This window comes from Salvelinus sp. IW2-2015, linkage group LG16 (assembly GCF_002910315.2).
Source record: "Salvelinus sp. IW2-2015 linkage group LG16, ASM291031v2, whole genome shotgun sequence".
NCBI classification, from domain to species: domain Eukaryota; kingdom Metazoa; phylum Chordata; class Actinopteri; order Salmoniformes; family Salmonidae; genus Salvelinus; species Salvelinus sp. IW2-2015.
This window is the reverse complement of record NC_036856.1, coordinates 1,547,328-1,565,875: the sequence shown is the minus strand read 5'-3', so window position 1 is coordinate 1,565,875 and position 18,548 is coordinate 1,547,328. Positions and strand designations below refer to the sequence as shown.

At 43.4% G+C, this 18,548-nt stretch overlaps 1 protein-coding gene across 3 annotated transcripts in view; it reads left to right on the top strand.

The window, feature by feature from the left end:
- ttll7 (tubulin tyrosine ligase-like family, member 7) overlaps positions 1-18,548 on the top strand; it is a 125,424-nt gene that overhangs the window by 17,464 nt on the left and 89,412 nt on the right. For all 3 annotated transcript variants that reach the window (XM_024004537.3, XM_024004538.3, XM_024004539.1), the window contains 3 exons: positions 4,443-4,784; positions 5,306-5,437; positions 17,050-17,171. In XM_024004537.3, coding sequence (XP_023860305.1) covers positions 4,760-4,784; positions 5,306-5,437; positions 17,050-17,171 — 279 coding nt within the window. In that variant the 5' untranslated portion in view covers positions 4,443-4,759. The remainder of the gene's footprint in view (positions 1-4,442; positions 4,785-5,305; positions 5,438-17,049; positions 17,172-18,548) is intronic.

Genomic DNA, 18,548 nt, shown 5'->3' with positions numbered 1-18,548 from the left:
CTGGGTCTCTCTGCTTTTCACTGACAGTCGCAACACAACAATAATCTATTTGGTATTTGCCGCTTGCTCTGCCCAATTTGCGCGCCCATCCGACTGTAGGCTATGAAAGTTCAAACAAACCACAAAAACAAAACCAAAAAAGATCATGCTTTCTGGTGTAGTAGCCTATTTTGAATGATTGTATTTATCTCTGCATAGACAGGAGTAAGCTAATTAAATCAAATCCAAATCAATGTTATTTGTCACATACACATGGTATCTCCCGGGTGGCGCAGTGGTCTAGGGCACTGCATCGCAGTGCTAGCTGCGCCACCAGAGTTTCTGGGTTCACGCCCAGGCTCTGTCGCAGCCGGCCGCAACCTGGAGGTCCGTGGGGCGACGCACAATTGGCATAGCGTCGTCCGGGTTAGGGAGGGTTTGGCCGGTAGGGATAGCGGATATCCTTGTCTCAGTATTAAAATGTAATAAAATGTATGCACTCTACTGTAAGTCGCTCTGGATAAGAACGTGCTAAATGACTAAAATGTAAATGTAAAAAATGTTAGCAGATGTTAATGCGAGTGTAGCGAAATGCTTGTGCTTCTAGTTCCGACCATGCAGTAATATCTAACAAGTAATCTAACCTAACAATTTCACAACAACTACCTTATACACACAAGTGTAAAGGAATGAATAAGAATATGTACATAAAAATATATGAATGAGCGATGGCTGAACGGCCAATTTTGGCAATTTAATTCAATTTACTCTAGAGAAAGCTTCCCCTAGCCTTATGGACACCACAGCCTATGTATTCACACATTTTTATTTTTATTTTTTATTTTTACCGTTATTTTACCAGGTAAGTTGACTGAGAACACGTTCTCATTTGCAGCAACGACCTGGGAATAGTTACAGGGGAGAGGAGGGGGATGAATGAGCCAATTGAAACTGGGGATTATTAGGTGACCGTGATGGTTGAGGGCCAGATTGGGAATTTAGCCAGGACACCGGGGTTAACACCCCTACTCTTACGATAAGTGCCATGGGATCTTTAATGACCTCAGAGGGACACCCGTTTAACGTCCCATCCGAAAGACGGCACCCTACACAGAGCAGTGTCCCCAATCACTGCCCTGGGGCATTGGGATCTTTGTTTAGACCAGAGGAAAGAGTGCCTCCTACTGGCCCTCCAACACCACTTCCAGCAGCACCTGGTCTCCCATCCAGGGACTGACCAGGACCAACCCTGCTTAGCTTCAGAAGCAAGCCAGCAGTGGTATGCAGGGTGGTATGCTGCTGGCGATGCCCAGGAGGACATCTTCAAATTGCTCATCGGAATTCGGTAAGAATGTCGCACGCCATTGCATACGAGTTGCATGTTCTGTTAAGATTAATTACCATACACGAAATGGGATTTCTCATTGGGATTTCTCATTGGGATTTCATTCTGAGAACCGTGGGTGGACACCGTAATCTGGTTACGCAACCCATGCATATGGGTCCGGTAAATTTCTTAAATGTCGGGTAAATTTAAAAATGCACTGGTCAAATGTCCGTCGCCACATTTTTCTAACGGAAACCCTATCCTAGATATACCAAGAGCCTTATGAGTCCCTTTCATAAAGACCGAATAACACATTCAATACAAAATAAACAAGGGCAACGTACGGTTGTGTAAAAAGGTACACCTATCTAGCACCGGGTCGGACCCCCCTTTGTCTCCAGAACAGCCTGAATTCTTCATGGCATGGAAACATTGTTCAATTGGTGTCAAGGGACCCTAACGCGTGTCAAAAATACATTCCCTACACCATTATACCACCTCCACCAGCCTGTACCATTGACACCACGCAGGATGGGTATATAGACTAATGCTATTTACGACATATCCTGACTCTGCCATCAGCATGAAGCACCGGGAACCGGGTTTTGTCGGACCAGACGATGTGTTTCCACTCATCAATTGTCCAGTGTTGGTGATCACGTGCCCACTGGAGCCGCTTCTTCTTGTTTTTAGTAGATCGGAGTGGAACCCAGAGTGTTCGTCTGCTGCAATAGCAGGACTGATGATTTGTGCGTTCCGAAATGCCGTTCTGCACACCACTGTTGTACTGCAGCGTTATTTGCAGGTTTGTCTCCTTCGACCTCTCATCAACAAGCTGTTTTTGCCCACAGGACTGCCGCAGACTGGATGTTTTTTGTTTGTCGCACCATTCTCGGTAAACCCTAGACACAGTCTTGCGTGAAAAGCCCAGGAGGACGTTTCTGAGATACTGGAACTGTTACGCGCCTGGCACCGATGATCATACCACGCTCAAAGTTGCTTAGGTCACTAGTATTGCTCATTCTAATGTTCAGTCGAACAGTAACTGAATGCCTCGATGTCTGTCTGCCTGCTTTATATAGCAAACCGTGACCACATGACTCACTGTCTGTAGGCGCAAATCATTTTTGTGAACGGGATGGTGCACCTAATAAACTGGCCACTGAGTGTATACGCAGGCAAAGGTGTTTGAGTGTAATCATGTGGGCCATATTGGATTCAGGATAAATTAGATTTACAACAAAACAGTCCCTATGGGCGTGATTACCAAATTCAAATTTACATGTGATTTAACCTCCATCAAATGGTATTATGGCAGCCATATTGCATTTGACGCAAAATCCATGGTGGCCCCAAAGATAATCTGGGGTGGCCCCTGACTACAAGAGTAGGGGCTAAAATAAAACAATCTTTCAAGGAACCTTGGACCCCAAAAAAATCAAATTGTCTGAGCCCACTTGTTTTCCTTAGAGCAGATTACACGAGCCACAAACATCAAAAAACATGTGCAACTATATGTATTTTTGTCAGGCCGGATGATACAGCACTGAATGAGAGCAAATTTGACTTGGACAGTTGTCTATAAATCAGCTACGAAGAGGTAAAGCTTACATTCGTCATAAATATTCATAGTTTACATTTCTGCATATTGTATCTCTGCGCTTACAGGTCTATATTTCTAAGATGCATTACGATATCCTAATGCTGTTTGTTTGTGTACGTAGGACAGACAACTGACTACTTTTTTTTCTCTAAACTGTTGCAATATCAGAGCTTGCAATATTGGGTTACATGAGCTTATGTGGCCCATCCACCCTCCAGCCAGTTATGTCACCAAATCTATTTACTTTTGCAGAAAAATATTTTTACACAACCATTCATTTCATATATGGGAGATATTAGGAATATGAACAAACATGGTTGTACATTGGATAGTGGTAACTAAAAAATGTGAGCGCCTTGGCACTAGCCTATATCTGCCTGGGGCCTCAGGGCCATAGAGGGGTAATATGACACCGGGAGGTGAATGCTCTCTGGCTATCTCTCGGTAGAAACAGAGAACAGTAGGCTACAACACCCAGGGGAGAGGTAGTGTCAGCAGTTCAGCTCATCCTTTCTCCCCCCCCCCCCCCCGCTGCACTCTCTCCATCCTCACTGTGAATAGAGGGTAGAGAGCACAGCAACCCGTTGTTTGGATAGAAGTGACCGGGAGTTATTGAGTGATTTGAGTAATGTGATTGGATTGTTTTCCCATTTGAATTAATTACGCTGATTTTGATGGAATCAATGGAGCTGCTTGGCTTTAGCTTGCTGGTAGTGTATGTTTGTGTGTGTGTTTGTGTTGTTCTTTCTGTGTTGTGTAGGCAAATGTGTGAATCACTTAAAGAGCATTTCACAATATGACCACGACAGGCTACTGTTGATCTCTACAGTGGCATTTTTGTTGTTGAAATAAATAAGCTATGGTTAATCGAAAAAAAAATACTGTTGATCACAATTGACACCATACAAAATAAGAAAATGAGCTACAGATATTTTGATAGCCTCCTTTTACTTTTCAACAACAGTTGCATCTGATTGTGTTCACTCAAGCCATTAACGGGCACAGATGGCACGATCACGAGACGTGGAGAGAGAAGAGGGACAAGCCTGAAACCCTTTTATTTGACAGCCGCATTAATATTTAATGACTCTCCCATGCAGCTGTCCTGTATATGGGCTAGTTGTGATTACGGAATTGCATTAATTACTACATGACTGTACGTCTGCTATAGCGCCTGAGGGGTGCAGTATTCAGTCACGCAGCTCCATACAGTGAAGCTCTGTCACAGTGAACTCATTCCATAGCAATGCTTCGGATGTGTCCCAAATGACACCCTATTCCCTATATAGTGCACTACTCTGGACCTTATGTGCCTTCGTCAACAGTACTGCACTACATAGGGAATAAGGTTCCGTTTGGGACACAGCGCTTCGTGTCAGATTGATTTATATAGTGTGAGATCTATGCGTGCTGCACATCGAAAGGTTGTCCAGGGCAGCGAAGAGCAAAGCATGCATGGAGCCAAGCAGCAGTTATTCTCCTCCTCAACCTTGGCTGTAAAAAAAAAAGTATTCTTCTTCTCTTCCTCCACAGGCACTAGACACCCGACACATCCATCATTTTCTCTGCGGGCTCTAAACGCACTGTGGCTGTGCTGAATTCTAAGGAGGAGTCCCACTCCCCGGTCCCCCCCTCCACCCCTCTGCTGTCCCCTCTTCACTACCTTCATGACCAGACTGAGGGAAGAGGAGAGGCTGGTGCTCAGATGATCTCGCTCTGGGCTGCCGTAACCAAATTTGTCCAGACAGGGAAGACATAAGTAGTGTCTCTGGAGGGCCCTGCCCGGTGTCCCCTCGGCCGCTAGCCTGGCAGAGTGCTCTGTTCTCCCCTTTGATCCCCCGGCCCATGAGATGCCCTCTCCCCCTGACGATGGAGGTGAGTATGACACCTCTACTCTCCAGGCCTGACACGGCCAATTACCTCATAGAGCTGAGATGCCCTCCTCTCTCAAACACACACACACACACACACACACACACACACACACACACACACACACACACACACACTGCGATGGATGCCTTAATAGCGGGGCCTGACAACGCCTCAATGTCTAGTATGTATGCACGCCCAGCGAATAATAATAGCAGGGTCACCTCCAGCATAACAGAGCAGGGCCTCCTTTCTCTTTTCCTTTTGAATGTCCGTTTGCATCCAATTGAGTCACAACTGGACTGTAGACAATGGCTGTATGAATATCCAACCAACCAATCACTACATCCTATCCTCCCACCCTGTACTGGGGTTATTAATTAGTGCACATTGTAGCAAAACATTTTACAACAGGAAAATGTTTTGCATCGAAAACTAGAGTTTCTGCCCGTTTGCTTTTTTTGGTTCGTAGTGAATTCACCCCTGTACTGTAGCTAATCTTGTACTGTGGCTCCCTCCTTCAGAGGATCAAGGACCATCCCTCATGAACGGGCCATCTGCGGGCTCCCACCAGATCAGTGGGAGAAGGAAGGTCCGCACCAAGAAGAAGAAGGGGACCATTACGGCCAACGTGGCTGGCACCAAATATGAAATCGGTACGAGGGAATATTGTGCTTTGTGTTGTGATGTTAAGTTGCCTTGCACGAGCGGGCCAGAATGGCTCATAGGAGCCTGTCTCCCGTTTCTGTAGCGTGAGGCAGCTCGATGTACAAGTACAGGATGCTAGTCTATCTATCGCAGGGACTTACCTCTAATATTTCGCCTTAATGCTGAGTGCCAAGCAGAGACGCATCGGGTCCCATTTTGACAGTCTTTGGTAAGACTCGGCTGGGGATCGAACTTCCAACCGTCCAATCTCAGGGTAGGCACGATAACCACAAGGCCACGGAGTTGTGATGTTAGCTTCAACTTTAAATTGTAGGGGGGAAATTTGTTCATTCAAAGCAAACAAATGTGATCCTATAGACCGTTTCTCATATTCAGGCGAACGCTCGCTCAGTGGGTTGGCACATTTTTTATGGAGTGACCCACCTAAAACTGGAGTTTTCTTGTGTTTCTGGCTCGTGTAATCGCTGGCTGGTGTTAAGTGGTGACCCAAAAAGCCGCAGTAAATGTACGGAAAACATGAATTGAACCATCTGATTTGGCAAACCATTTGAGCATTGCGTTTGTTTTTGAAACTCTGAAAAACAATAACTAATTGAGTCAAGCGTTCGAAAAAAATATCCAAGACGATTCAACACATTCTCGAGTGAAGTGATTGAACCTGGCAGTGGATTTTTCCCCAAGGAAAGTAAAAGAGCTGAGTAAGCGCTTTTCAAGTGTTCTGTAAATTGGGTGATGGTATCTCAGGGGTGAACCCACCACCGACTAAAGTATGGAGTCAGCAACACAGAGAGAGGTTGATGGGTAGAGGGATGTTGTGGTGGGTACTGTAGTTGTAAGTCGTGCTGTGAATCTGTTCTCTCGCTGTGCAGAGACTCTCATTCTGGCCATATTGTAGCCATAGCGGGCCGTCTAGTGTAGCAAATGAACATGAAGGACCAGATGGACTAAGCATTTCTACTAGAGCTAATCTTGCACCTGTTCAAAATGTATATCATTAAAGGTAATGATGAAAGATGGAACATAATAGTGGTAAAGCCGTTAAGGCTGCGGCCCTTGGCATATATGCAATCCCCCTGCCAGCGAGGGATCGAATCCTGGCCCCACCGGTCTTCACACTATGTTCTCCCAGCTCAAGGAACAGACAAACCCACATAGTTTTTTTGCTTTAGGTTAGCCGAATGCCATTAGACATTCCAGTGTAATTGGACTGTCACAGTCACATTGGAAAGATTTGTACTTGTTAAAGTGCAATTACGCAACATTAGGTCCAGCATCTCCAGGTTTGCCAAAGCTTTCAAGAAATGAATTAATACGTTGTTTCGTTATGGCATATGAATTTTTAATTAGTCACTGAATAATGAATAGTCAGTCATTGGATTAATGTCTAAGTGCGCCAGCCACCTATCTCTCATACTTCGGGTTTCCACTGGGATTTGAATACATTATGGGCCATTTATTTATCTTTTTTGTAAAATAGGGCAGGGGAAACCTGTGTTCAGATACCTAAGCTAGGTTGGATATATTGAATCACTACAAGGCTGCCGGGTAGAGCACTATGGATGCTGTCTTAATTGGCTTGTCACCTCACCACCATGAACCACACACTGGTACTCTTTAAGGTTCTTTAATGAACTGTAGGATGTGGTTCTACAAGCAATAGAAAAAGGAATAATATGCAATTATGACTAGAAGATGCATGTAGTATAAAAGCTTAATCAGCTTAGCCTACTACAGTATGCAATGTAAACGTAATGAAATATGGCTTCACACAGATGTGAATACAATACTGACTTAAAATGATATGCTGTATGTAATCGGCTTCTATTAGATCTAACTAGAAGGATTTTGCAGTATAAGAGGAAATAAATGACAATAGCAGAATACAACTGCAGTCTATACACTGCTACACAATAAAGTTCTAGTATGCTAACATTGACAGTAAACTATAAAGTGGCCCACAGTGCAATAAACTGCATACTGACCATAGAATGGCAGACAGAGCGAGTGCACTCACTTATACAACTTTATACAACGGGTGGGTCTAATCCTGAATGCTGATTGGTTAAAACCGCATTCCCCGGTGTCTATTCCACAAGTTACCACCGGATAAATCTATGAAGTTAAAATGCCGATTTACTCTGTTCCATCTGACTGCGCAATCCACTGTCTCACCACTGTCCCAACAAAGCAATTTCTAAACTTGATCTCCACTATAAAAAGCATCTAAACTCAGCAAAAAAATAAATGTCCTCTCACTGTCAACTGCGTTTATTTTCAGCAAACTTATGTGTAAATATTTGTATGAACAAAACAAGATTCAACAACTGAGACATAAACTGAACAAGTTCCACAGACATGTGACTAACAGAAATGGAATAATGTGTCCCTGAACAAAGGTAACAGTCAGTATCTGGTGTGGCCACCAGCTGCATTAAGTACTCCAGTGCATCTCCTCCTCATGGACTGCGCCAGATTTGCCAGTTCTTACTGTGAGATGTTACCTCACTCTTCCACGAAGGCACCTACAAGTTCCCAGACATTTCTGGGGGAAATGGCCCTATCCCTCACCCTCCGATCTAACCGGTCCCAGACATGCTCAGTGGGATTTCGATCCGGGCTCTCCGCTGGCCATGGCAGAACACTGACATTCCTGTCTTGCAGGAAATTACGCACAGAACGAGCAGTATGGCTGGTGGCATTGTCATGCTGGAGGGTCATGTCAGGATGAGCCTGCAGGAAGGGTACCACATGAGAGAGGAGGATGTCTTCCCTGTAACGCAAAGCGTTGAGATTGCCTGCAATGACAACAAGCTCAGTCCGATGATGCTGTGACACATTGCCCCAGACCATGACGGACCCTCCACCTTCAAATTGATCCCGCTCTAGAGTACAGGCCTCGGTGTAAAGCTCATTCCTTCGACGATAAACGCTAATCCGACCATCACCCATGGTGAGACAAAACCGCGACTCGTCAGTGAAGAGCACTTTTTGCCAGTCCTGTCTGGTCCAGCGACAGTGGGTTTGTGCCCATAGGCGACGTTGTTGCCGGTGATGTCTGTTGAGGACCTGCCTTACAACAGGCCCTTACAAGCCCTCAGTCCAGCCTCTCTCAGCCTATTGCGGACTGTCTGACCACTGATGGAGGGATTGTGCGTTCCTGGTGTAACTCTGGCAGTTGTTCTTGCCATCCTGTACCTGTCCCGCAGGTGTGATGTTCGGATGTACCGATCCTGTGCAGGTGTTGTTACACGTGGTCTGCCACTGCGAGGACGATCAGCTGTCCGTCCTGTTTCCCTGTAGCGCTGTCTTAGGCGTCTCGCAGTACGGACATTGCAATTTATTGCCCTGACCACATCTGCTGTCCTCCTTGCAGCATGCCTAAGACACGTTCACGCAGATGAGCAGGGACCATGGGCATCTTTCTTTTGGTGCTTTTCAGAGTCTGTAAAAAGGCCTCTTTAGTGTCCTAAGTTTTCATAATCGTGACCCTAATTGCCTACCGTCTGTAAGCTGTTAGTGTCTTAACGACCGTTCCACAGGTGCATGTTCATTAATTGTTTATGGTTGATTGAACAAGCATGGGAAACAGTGTTTAAACCCTTTACAATGAAGATATGTGAAGTTATTTGGATTTTTGCGAATTATCTTTGAAAGACAGAGTCCTGAAAAAGGGATGTTTCTTTTTTTGCTGAGTTTAGACATTATTTCACATTTCTTTTAGACTAACATTTAGTTTTCAAGAGTGGAGATTTTTATTAACCTTGCTGTCTAGCTCTCCAACATTTGCAATATTGTTTCCATATTCAAATTCGATCTCCAGCTGTCCCATAGTAATGAACGTGTCAGGATGAAACAGCATGAATCAGATGGCATATTTTTTATGGATATATACAAAGAAATGTCATTGAAAAAGGTGAAACGATGTGCAGCTAGTTTGTAACCTTTCCAGCTTCAGTTTAAAGTGATTGCGTTAGCTGTGTTGTTGGCTACTTTGCTGTTATTCTGGCTGCACATTTTGACGTGACTATGTTAGCCGTAGTTGGCTAGCTAGCAAGTAAGGGATAATAACGTTGCCAGCCAGTATGGCAATGGAACATTTAGAAAGAACGAAGGGGTCGCGTCCATAGATGCAGAACTAAAAGACTGAACGACTGGGTCGTGTCTCTAGCAACCGAACCAATAGAACAAACGACCAGCCGGCTTGGGTAGCAACCCTAGATTTGTGTCGGGGCTATAGCTTGTGGAAGGATGAAGCAGTATGAATAAATGAATCACATTTCTTTATGAAAATATGTTAATCATTAGTTGAATATGTTGGTAACTTGTTGTATAAAAGTGATAATGCCGGGCAATGGCACACATTTCAGCAAATAAACGCCTGTTTCAAATAAACGCTGGGTCTAAATGAATTGTTTTTGAGGTTACCATGAATTACCATTAATTGTTTACAAGGTTTAATCTTTGATATGTGACATTAAATAATTCAGTAATGACTCAAAAAAATGATGGCAATCATGCCTTTTTATCGCCAGTAAGAAACTGCTCGCCATTGGCTGCTAACAGCTGAGAACTGCTAGCAAAATGGCAAGCACAAAAACAGTCACCAACATCGAGAGTACAAATCTGCAGAAATCGACCGTCTAGTTGTGGAACATTTCTGTGATCTTTTATTTCAGCTCATTAAACATTTGACCAACACTACATGTTGCATTTATATTTATGTTCAGTGTGTATGTGTATATATATATTTATTGGAAAAAAAAATCTCCACAAAATGTAAATCGCAGTGCAGTTATCACAAAACATATTATTCTCTATGTTATAGCCTAACTAGACGAACTAGACGATAGGCCAAGGCTTTCGACTCTGTCAATCACCACATTCTTATTGGCAGAGTTGATAGCCTTGGTTTCTCAAATGATTGCCTCGCCTGGTTTACCAACTACTTCTCTGATATAGTTCAGCGTGTCAAATCGGAGGGCCTGTTGTCCGGACCTCTGGCAGTCTCTATGGGGGTGCCACAGGGTTCAATCCTCGGGCCGACTCTTCTCTGTAAACATCAAAGATGTTGCTCTTGCTGCCGGTGATTCTCTGATCCACCTCTACGCAGACGACACCATTCTGTATACTTCTGGCCCCTCTTTGGACACTATGTTAACTAACCTCTAGACGAGCTTCAATGCCATACAACTCTCCTTCCGTGGCCTCCAACTGCTCTTAAATACAAGTAAAACTAAATGCATGCTATTCAACCAATCACTGCCCACACCTGCTTGCCCGTCCAGCATCACTACTCTGGATGGCTCTGACTTAGAATACGTGGACAACTACAAATACCTAGGTGTCTGGTTAGGCTGTAAACTCTCCTTCCAGACTCACATTAAGCATCTCCAATCCAAAATTAAATCTAGAATTGGCTTCCTATTTCACAACAAAACATCCTTCACTCATGCTACCAAACATACCCTCGTAAAACTGACCATCCTTCCGATCCTCGACTTCAGTGATGTCATCTATACAATTGCCTCCAACACTCTACTCAACAAACTGGATGCAGTGCCATCCGTTTTGTCACCAAAGCCCCATACACTTCCCACCATTGCGACCTGTACGCTCTCGTTGGTTGGCCCTCGCTTCATACTCGTCGCCAAACCCACTGGCTACAGGTTATCTACAAGTCTCTGCTAGGTAAAGCCCCACCTTATCTCAGCTCACTGGTCACCATAGCAGCACCCACTTGTAGCACGCGCTCCAGCAGGTATATCTCACTGGTCACCCCCAAARCCAATTCCTCCTTTGGTCKTCTTYCCTTCMWGTTCTCTGCTGCCAATGACTGGAACGAACTGCAAAAATCTCTGAAGCTGGAGACTCATATCTCCCTCACTAGCTTTAAGCACCAGCTGTCAGAGCAGCTCACAGATCACTGCACCTGTACATAGCCCATCTGTAAACAGCCCATCTATCTACCTACCTCATCTCCATACTGTATTTATTTATTTATCTTGCTCCTTTGCACCCTAGTATCTCTACTTGCACATTCATATTCTGCACATCTACCATTCCAGTGTTTTAATTGCTATATTGTAATTACTTTGCCACCATGGCCTATTTATTGCCTTACCTCCCTTATCTTACCTCATTTGCACTCACTATATATATACTTTTTGTTTTCTTTTTGTTCTACTGTATTATTGACTATGTTTTGTTTATTCCATGTGTAACTCTGTGTTGTTGTATGTGTCAAATTGCTATGCTTTATCTTGGCCAGGTCGCAGTTGCAAATGAGAACTTGTTATCAACTAGCCTACCTGGTTAAATAAAGGGGATTTTTTTTTTTTTATATAAATCAAATCAAATGTATTTATATAGCCCTTCGTACATCAGCTGATATCTCAAAGTGCTGTGCAGAAACCCAGCCTAAAACCCCAAACAGCAAGCAATGCAGGTGTAGAAGCACGGTGGCTAGGAAAAACTCCCTAGAAAGGCCAAAACCTAGGAAGAAACCTAGAGAGGAACCAGGCTATGAGGGGTGGCCAGTCCTCTTCTGGCTGTGCCGGGTGGAGATTATAACAGAACATGGCCAAGATGTTCAAATGTTCATAAATGACCAGCATGGTGAAGGGTGTGCGAGGGTGCAGCAAGTCAGCACCTCAGGAGTAAATGTCAGTTGGCTTTTCATAGCCGATCATTAAGAGTATCTCTACCGCTCCTGCTGTCTCTAGAGAGTTTCAGAGTTCCTCTGTGGAGGAAAGACCTGGGTAAAGTTGTTTAATTTAAATAAAACCAGAGAGGAAGAGGCAAACTTTAGGCTACTTTGGTGAATTTGCGAGGCATGCAAGACAGATTTCCAAGACAGAGTGCATTCAGAAAGTATTTCAGACCCCTTGACCTTTTCCACCTTTTTGTTACGTAAACAGCCACATTCTGAAATGGATTACATTTAACATTTTCTTCAATCTGCACACAATACCCCATAATGACATAGCAAAAACAGGTTTTTAGCCATTTTTGCCTCTGAAACACATCCCCACAGCATGATGCTGCCACCACCATGCTTCACCGTAGGGATGGTGCCGGGTTTCCTCCAGACGTGACACTTGGCATTCAGACCAAAGAGTTCAATCTTGGTTTCAACAGACCAGAGAATCTTGTTTCTCATGGTCTGAGAGTCCTTTAGGTGCCTTTTTGCAACCTCCAAGCGGGCTGTCATGTGCCTTTTTACTGAGGAGTGGCTTCCGTCTGGCCATTCTACCATAAAGGCCTGCTTGGTGGAGTGCTGCAGAAATTGTTGTCCTTCTGGAAGGTTCTCCCATCTCCACAGAGGAACTCTGAAACTCTCCACCGAGTTCTTGGTCACCTCCCTGACTAAGGCCCTTCTCCCCCGATTTCTCAGTTTGGCTGGGCGGCCAGCTCCATGAAGAGACTTGGTGGTTCCTAACTTCTTCCATTTAAAAATGATGGAGGCCACTGTATTCTTGGGGACCTTCAATGCTGAAGACATTTTTTTTGTACCCTTCCCTAGATCTGTGCCTTGACGTAATCCTGTCTCGGAGCTATATGGACAATTACTTCGACCTCATGGCTTCGTTTTTGCTCTGACATGCACTGTCAACTGTGTGACCTTATATAGAAAGGTTTTTGCCTTTCCAAATCATGTCCAATCAATTGAATTTACCACAGGTGGACTCCAATCAAGTTTTAGAAACATCTCAAGGATAGTCAATGGAAACAGGATGCAACTGAGCTCAATTACGTGTCTCATAGCAAAGGGTCTGAATACTTATGTAAATAAGGTATTTGCTTTGTCATTATGGGGTATTGTGTGTAGATTGATGGGGAATTTTAGAACAAGCCTATAACTTAACAAAATGTGTAAAAAGTAACGGGGTCTGAATACTTTCCAAATGCACTACATGCACGCCACATTTTGTTATTTTTGCCCTCGCACTGGCTCGCCTGGGGGCGTATTCATTACGCCGATTCTGTTGCAAAACTTTTCTTAAAATAGAAGCTAACGGAAGAAAACGAGGAGGTACATTTTTGAATTTGTCCAATGGAAACTCTTGTTTCGTTTTGCAACTGTTTGGACTCACTTGTCTTTGCTCTGTTACGTGTAGAATATCCTAGCCTATTCATAGATGATATACCCTGCTTTACTGAAGTTGTGAGACATTGCAAGCCATGAAATTGCAAGATACAGCATCCCATTGCCGATAGACAGGCCTAGTGCACGTTTCTGACTCTCTGCCTGGTGGTCGACCTGCCTATATGGTGCCCCTCCCCTCTCTCTGTCCCTCGCTAGCTCGCTATGAAAGATGCGAGTGTTTGTGTTCTCGGAAGTACAAATCAGTCTCCTCCGTTCCAAAAATACTGAATCTTCCGAATCGATTCCTAGCGGATTCTAATCGTGACACTCAGAAATGGAAGACGAGCCCAGGAGTCGACATGCAAGGAGTTCAACTCTCCACCACTATGTCGTTGGCAGCAGCGCAACTGAATTGTGAATTCCTGTGAAATGTATGAATTTTTCTTATATATTTTTTGGGAAACCCCCCCCCCCCCCACAAATGCAGTTTAAATGTAAAAAAAATTGTCCATTTGTCTCAACCCTAGTACAATCATCTACATGTAGATACATTTGCATCTTTGCTAAAAATGCATGTAACGCAAAATACATTTTACAAAAAACTAATTGGAATTCCATCAACTGATCTGGGCCCAGTTTTTCCAAAACCTTTTCGATAGGATTTTGGCAATCTATGTGAAGTATATTCAAATGGCGTTCCTGTGAAGTAGGGATACGCGACATATGCCTCGTTTCCTGAAACGAGTCACACACACATGGGAATATATAGGCCTTCTGCCTATGTGATAATAGGAAGCACATATTCAGATTACCTTCACAGTACAGAAACTGTCCTACCTTATTTTTCAAAACCTTCCACAATGACTTTCCCCATGTCAAGTCCATTTAACTCCTGAGAGTCAATTTCTTGCTCAAAGCCATGAGCAGGCCTGAGGCTGTAACGTTTAGCCTCCTTCTAAGGCTGTTCTCAAGACTCTGGCTGTAGTGTCTATTTTCTTCATTTTGAGTGTTAACTATAACCAGGGTGTCCTTTTTAGCCTTGTCTACAACCTGAGGGCTCTTTGTTTGTGTTTTTTGAACTTCTGAGGCATATGATGTTAATGTACTCACTCGTTTGCTAGTTTAATCCCTACAGCCGTTTCTAGACCCAAGCTCCCTACCTTTTTGCATGCCCAGCTTTGAATTCTGCATGACACGCCAGGGGTTATACGTTTGCTTGTTCTTGAACTTCAAATTGCACTTGCTCCGAGCACTTCGTCGGTGGATGCACTGCCCCCCTCCCCCCAGCTCCCCGTCTCCCTCTCCCGCTGAGTCTGGCTCGCTAGTAGCTCTACTAGCTAGTGGAGGTGCCGGTGGTGATGCTGAACTGGCGGGATTAGCAGCGCTGCTAGCTAAGGCATCGCCATCAGGAACAGTTTGCCTCTCACTCCTCTCCTCCGACACTAACAGTTCTCTGGCTCGTTCTGGGTTCAATTCACCATCTTTCTTTGGATTTTTGGACTTAAAAAATGGATAAGAAAAGGCAATTGAGTTTGATTACATTTTTCATTTGGCTTTCCCACGATTCAAATTCAGTAGGGAGACGACTAGGCTACGTCGTCTCTCACAAGCCACTTACTTTTACTTCTGAATACGAGGGTCATCTCTCGTTTCATGATGGGCAAAATAATAACGGGAGCTGGCAAAATAATCATAAAAAGGGGATGTCCGCTTCGTGTTTTGCTGCTCCCAAATTTGAGGGGAGACTATGCTTGGTTTTTAATCAAATGAAACAAAAACAAGCAATCTGTTTTGTAAAACAACAACAACAACATTTCTAAATAGGATGGGGTCAGAATCATGATATCATAAATCGCATCCCTCGTTCTATGGCACTGTGTGCAAACCTAGGCCTAAATGTCTTTGCCCGTAACATTCACACGTCTATACAAAATACTAGGCTCCTGTGAATTGTATCGGATGGAATTGTATCGGATGGATAGCCTACTTAAACTAGCGAAATGAAGTATGCAGTTGTGAATCATGAAAAAGCATGAGGGCAAAAACCGATGAATAAAACCCCTTTATTCATAGGCTATTTAGCTAATGCATGCCCAGAATAAAAAGATGCGAAGATGCTGAACCGGCCTTGATTAAGGAGAGGGTAGGCTATGCTTGGTTTTTAATCAAATTAAACGAAATGGGGGAAAACCAATTGCTTTTTATGTTTCTAAATACCAGATTCACCAGCACAAAATGCACATCTCTTGTTCGATGGGCACTTTGCGTCGCGACTGGATAGGCTGCACTTCCGTTCTCAAAATCCACCCATTAAGACTATTAATCGATACTGTTAAGACCTGCTTTTGGTGGGTCTTGAAACTTCCCTTCAGCACCGCATGACATTTTCACTTTTGCGCTTGTCTTTAAGAACACACCTTTAAATATTGCCTCCCCTCCCACCTCAGCGTAAATTGCTGAACCTGGCATAAACGGTGGAAAATGCCAGCGCTCCAGTTTTTACATGATGAAATTGCAAACTAACTTGCATCTGACACTTGCACCTCTTTACCACCAACCAGAAATAGAGCCTGAGATGCATTACTGAAGTAAAATAAAAAATATATGAATAGAGATAACCTACTTATTATTAGTGAGATGAATGTCTACCCACTGGGCACAAACTGGTTGAATCAACATTGTTTTATGTCATTTGTCAACGTATTGTGATGCGGAATCTAGGTAGAAAATGACATTGGATTAGAAAAAAGTCATCAACGTGCATTTAATGTTTTGATTTAGTCCACTTTAAAAAAAAATCTTTGGTTGAGATGGAGACGTGAACAAACATTTTGATGATTAATTTGTAGACAAACTGGAATTAAAGCCAGACTAAGTCAGTTGCACACATGGAACTATCCAAGCAGTAAATACATCTCCTTTAAATGGTGATATTTGGTTGCGTTGTCAACCAAACACAATTCCATGTTACTTTTGTAATACATTAAATAGCCTAAAATGATGGCTATTTTACAAACTAATGTAGCATTCAACTTTAAAATGAGTAACATCCATGGCCACATTTAGAGGTTACTGTAACTATACATTTCTTCCTATGTGTAGGTCTGAGGTCTTCACAATTGCTGTAATAATCTGTGCTGAATCTCGAACGGCATTGATCACATGCACCATGCGCTTTTAATGTAATCTCAACTGCAATCCAGGTAATTTGTCTCTAAAGTGATAACACAAACTTTTGTGTGATAACACAAAGTAAAAAAAAATATCCGACATTGTATTCCCATTTGGACTTTGCTGTGCTTTTAAATGGTTGAAAGCATATTGATAACATATTGGAAATTCAACACATTTTTGGCTGTCTTTTTGAGCGGGTGAAAATTGGTTGTAAAATCTCTTTGAATCAACGTCTCAACCAAATATTTCCCAATTATCCACGTTGAAATTATGTGGCGTGACCAGTGGTTAATGACTTGACTAACTTAGTGACTATTGAATTCTGTTTTGTTTTTCCAGTTCGGATAGCGATCAATGAAATGGCCTTCCTGAAAACCCGAGATGAGGACGAGACAGCCAACCTCATCTGGAGCGACTCGGCTGTGCAGCACGAGAAAATCGCTGATCTCAGGAACTACCAGGTATGCAAGGGAACAATTTGACACATCTTTGCCTCGGTATGCCTGTGACCTTCCACTTGGGGTGGGGTAGAGTTTCTTTCTTTAAAGTCAAGATGTTTGTTTGTCGAAGTAAGTTCTAAAGGGGGAAGGGTGCAGTGTAATTCGTATTGAGGAATGAATTAGAAAATAATGCGGTACGTCTTTGCCTCAAACGAAATAGAGGTAAACACTTTTCAGAGAACATCGGAGGGTTTCCATGTCTGTGCTTTTCCCGTCAAATTGGGCTACTTTGATAACGATGCCGCTGGTGAAAATGTATTCGTTGCGGGTTTTTGGGCTACTTCTAAATTGGTCGGTTCAATATGGGATCCTTGGGACGTCCCTACCTTAACCTTAACCCTTACCTAAACTTAAACATTTTACATTTTGACTTCAATGGGGTGGGGACGTCCAAAGGACCCCGGATAGCATGGATCCTTCTAAATTACACCTCAGCCACCAATGCATTTAAAAGCATAAATATATTTCACTGACCTGCTGCTGACTGTGAGGCAGGCTGTTGCTGAGTGAGTTAGTGAGTGGAGGGGGCTGACCAGAGGGGGGCGTGTGTGTGTGTTGAGGAAGTGGTGCAGCAGGCAGCTGAGTCACATGATTGAGAGGAGTGCAGCAAGTGCGCACATCATGATAGGGGATGTGAGAACAACGAACTAACAGGTGATGTGAGAACAACAACCTAACCACACAAGTGTTGTGGAAGCTACTCTGTAAATGTAGTTTACCGAGGTACCAATTACTTTACACTGAAAGAAGTTAAGCTGCACTAATGCTACCATTAAACTATAGTACTTACTTTAGTGACTTTGAAAAGTCGATCACTACATCCAAGCTACTTAGTGATAAATTATCATATCTAAACCTGAAATGTCGTAGACTACAAATTGCAAGAACACATGTTAAGAGTGTGCAATTTAGCCTATTGAAAACAATGTTTGAAGTGAGAATTAGTCAGGTCTTATGCCGAAAAAAGAAAGGAAATTCTTGCTTACTTCACCGATATTTAGGGGTTCACAGCAAACCTATTGTTATTCTCAGATGTTTTTTTTCTTGACATTAGTCAAACGACTCAAGCATACACTGAGTGTACAAAACATTAAGAACACCTGACGTAGACTGACCAGGCAAATCCAGTTGAAAGCTATGATCCCTTATTGATGTCACTTGTTAAATCCATTTCAATCAGTGTAGATGAAAGGGAGGAGACAGGTTAAAGAAGGACTTTTCAAGACTTTGAGACAACTGAGATATGGATTGTGTATGTCTGCCATTCAGAGGGTGAATGGGCAAGGCAAAATATTTAAGTGCCTTTCCTTTGAATGGGGTATGGTAGTAGGTGCCAGA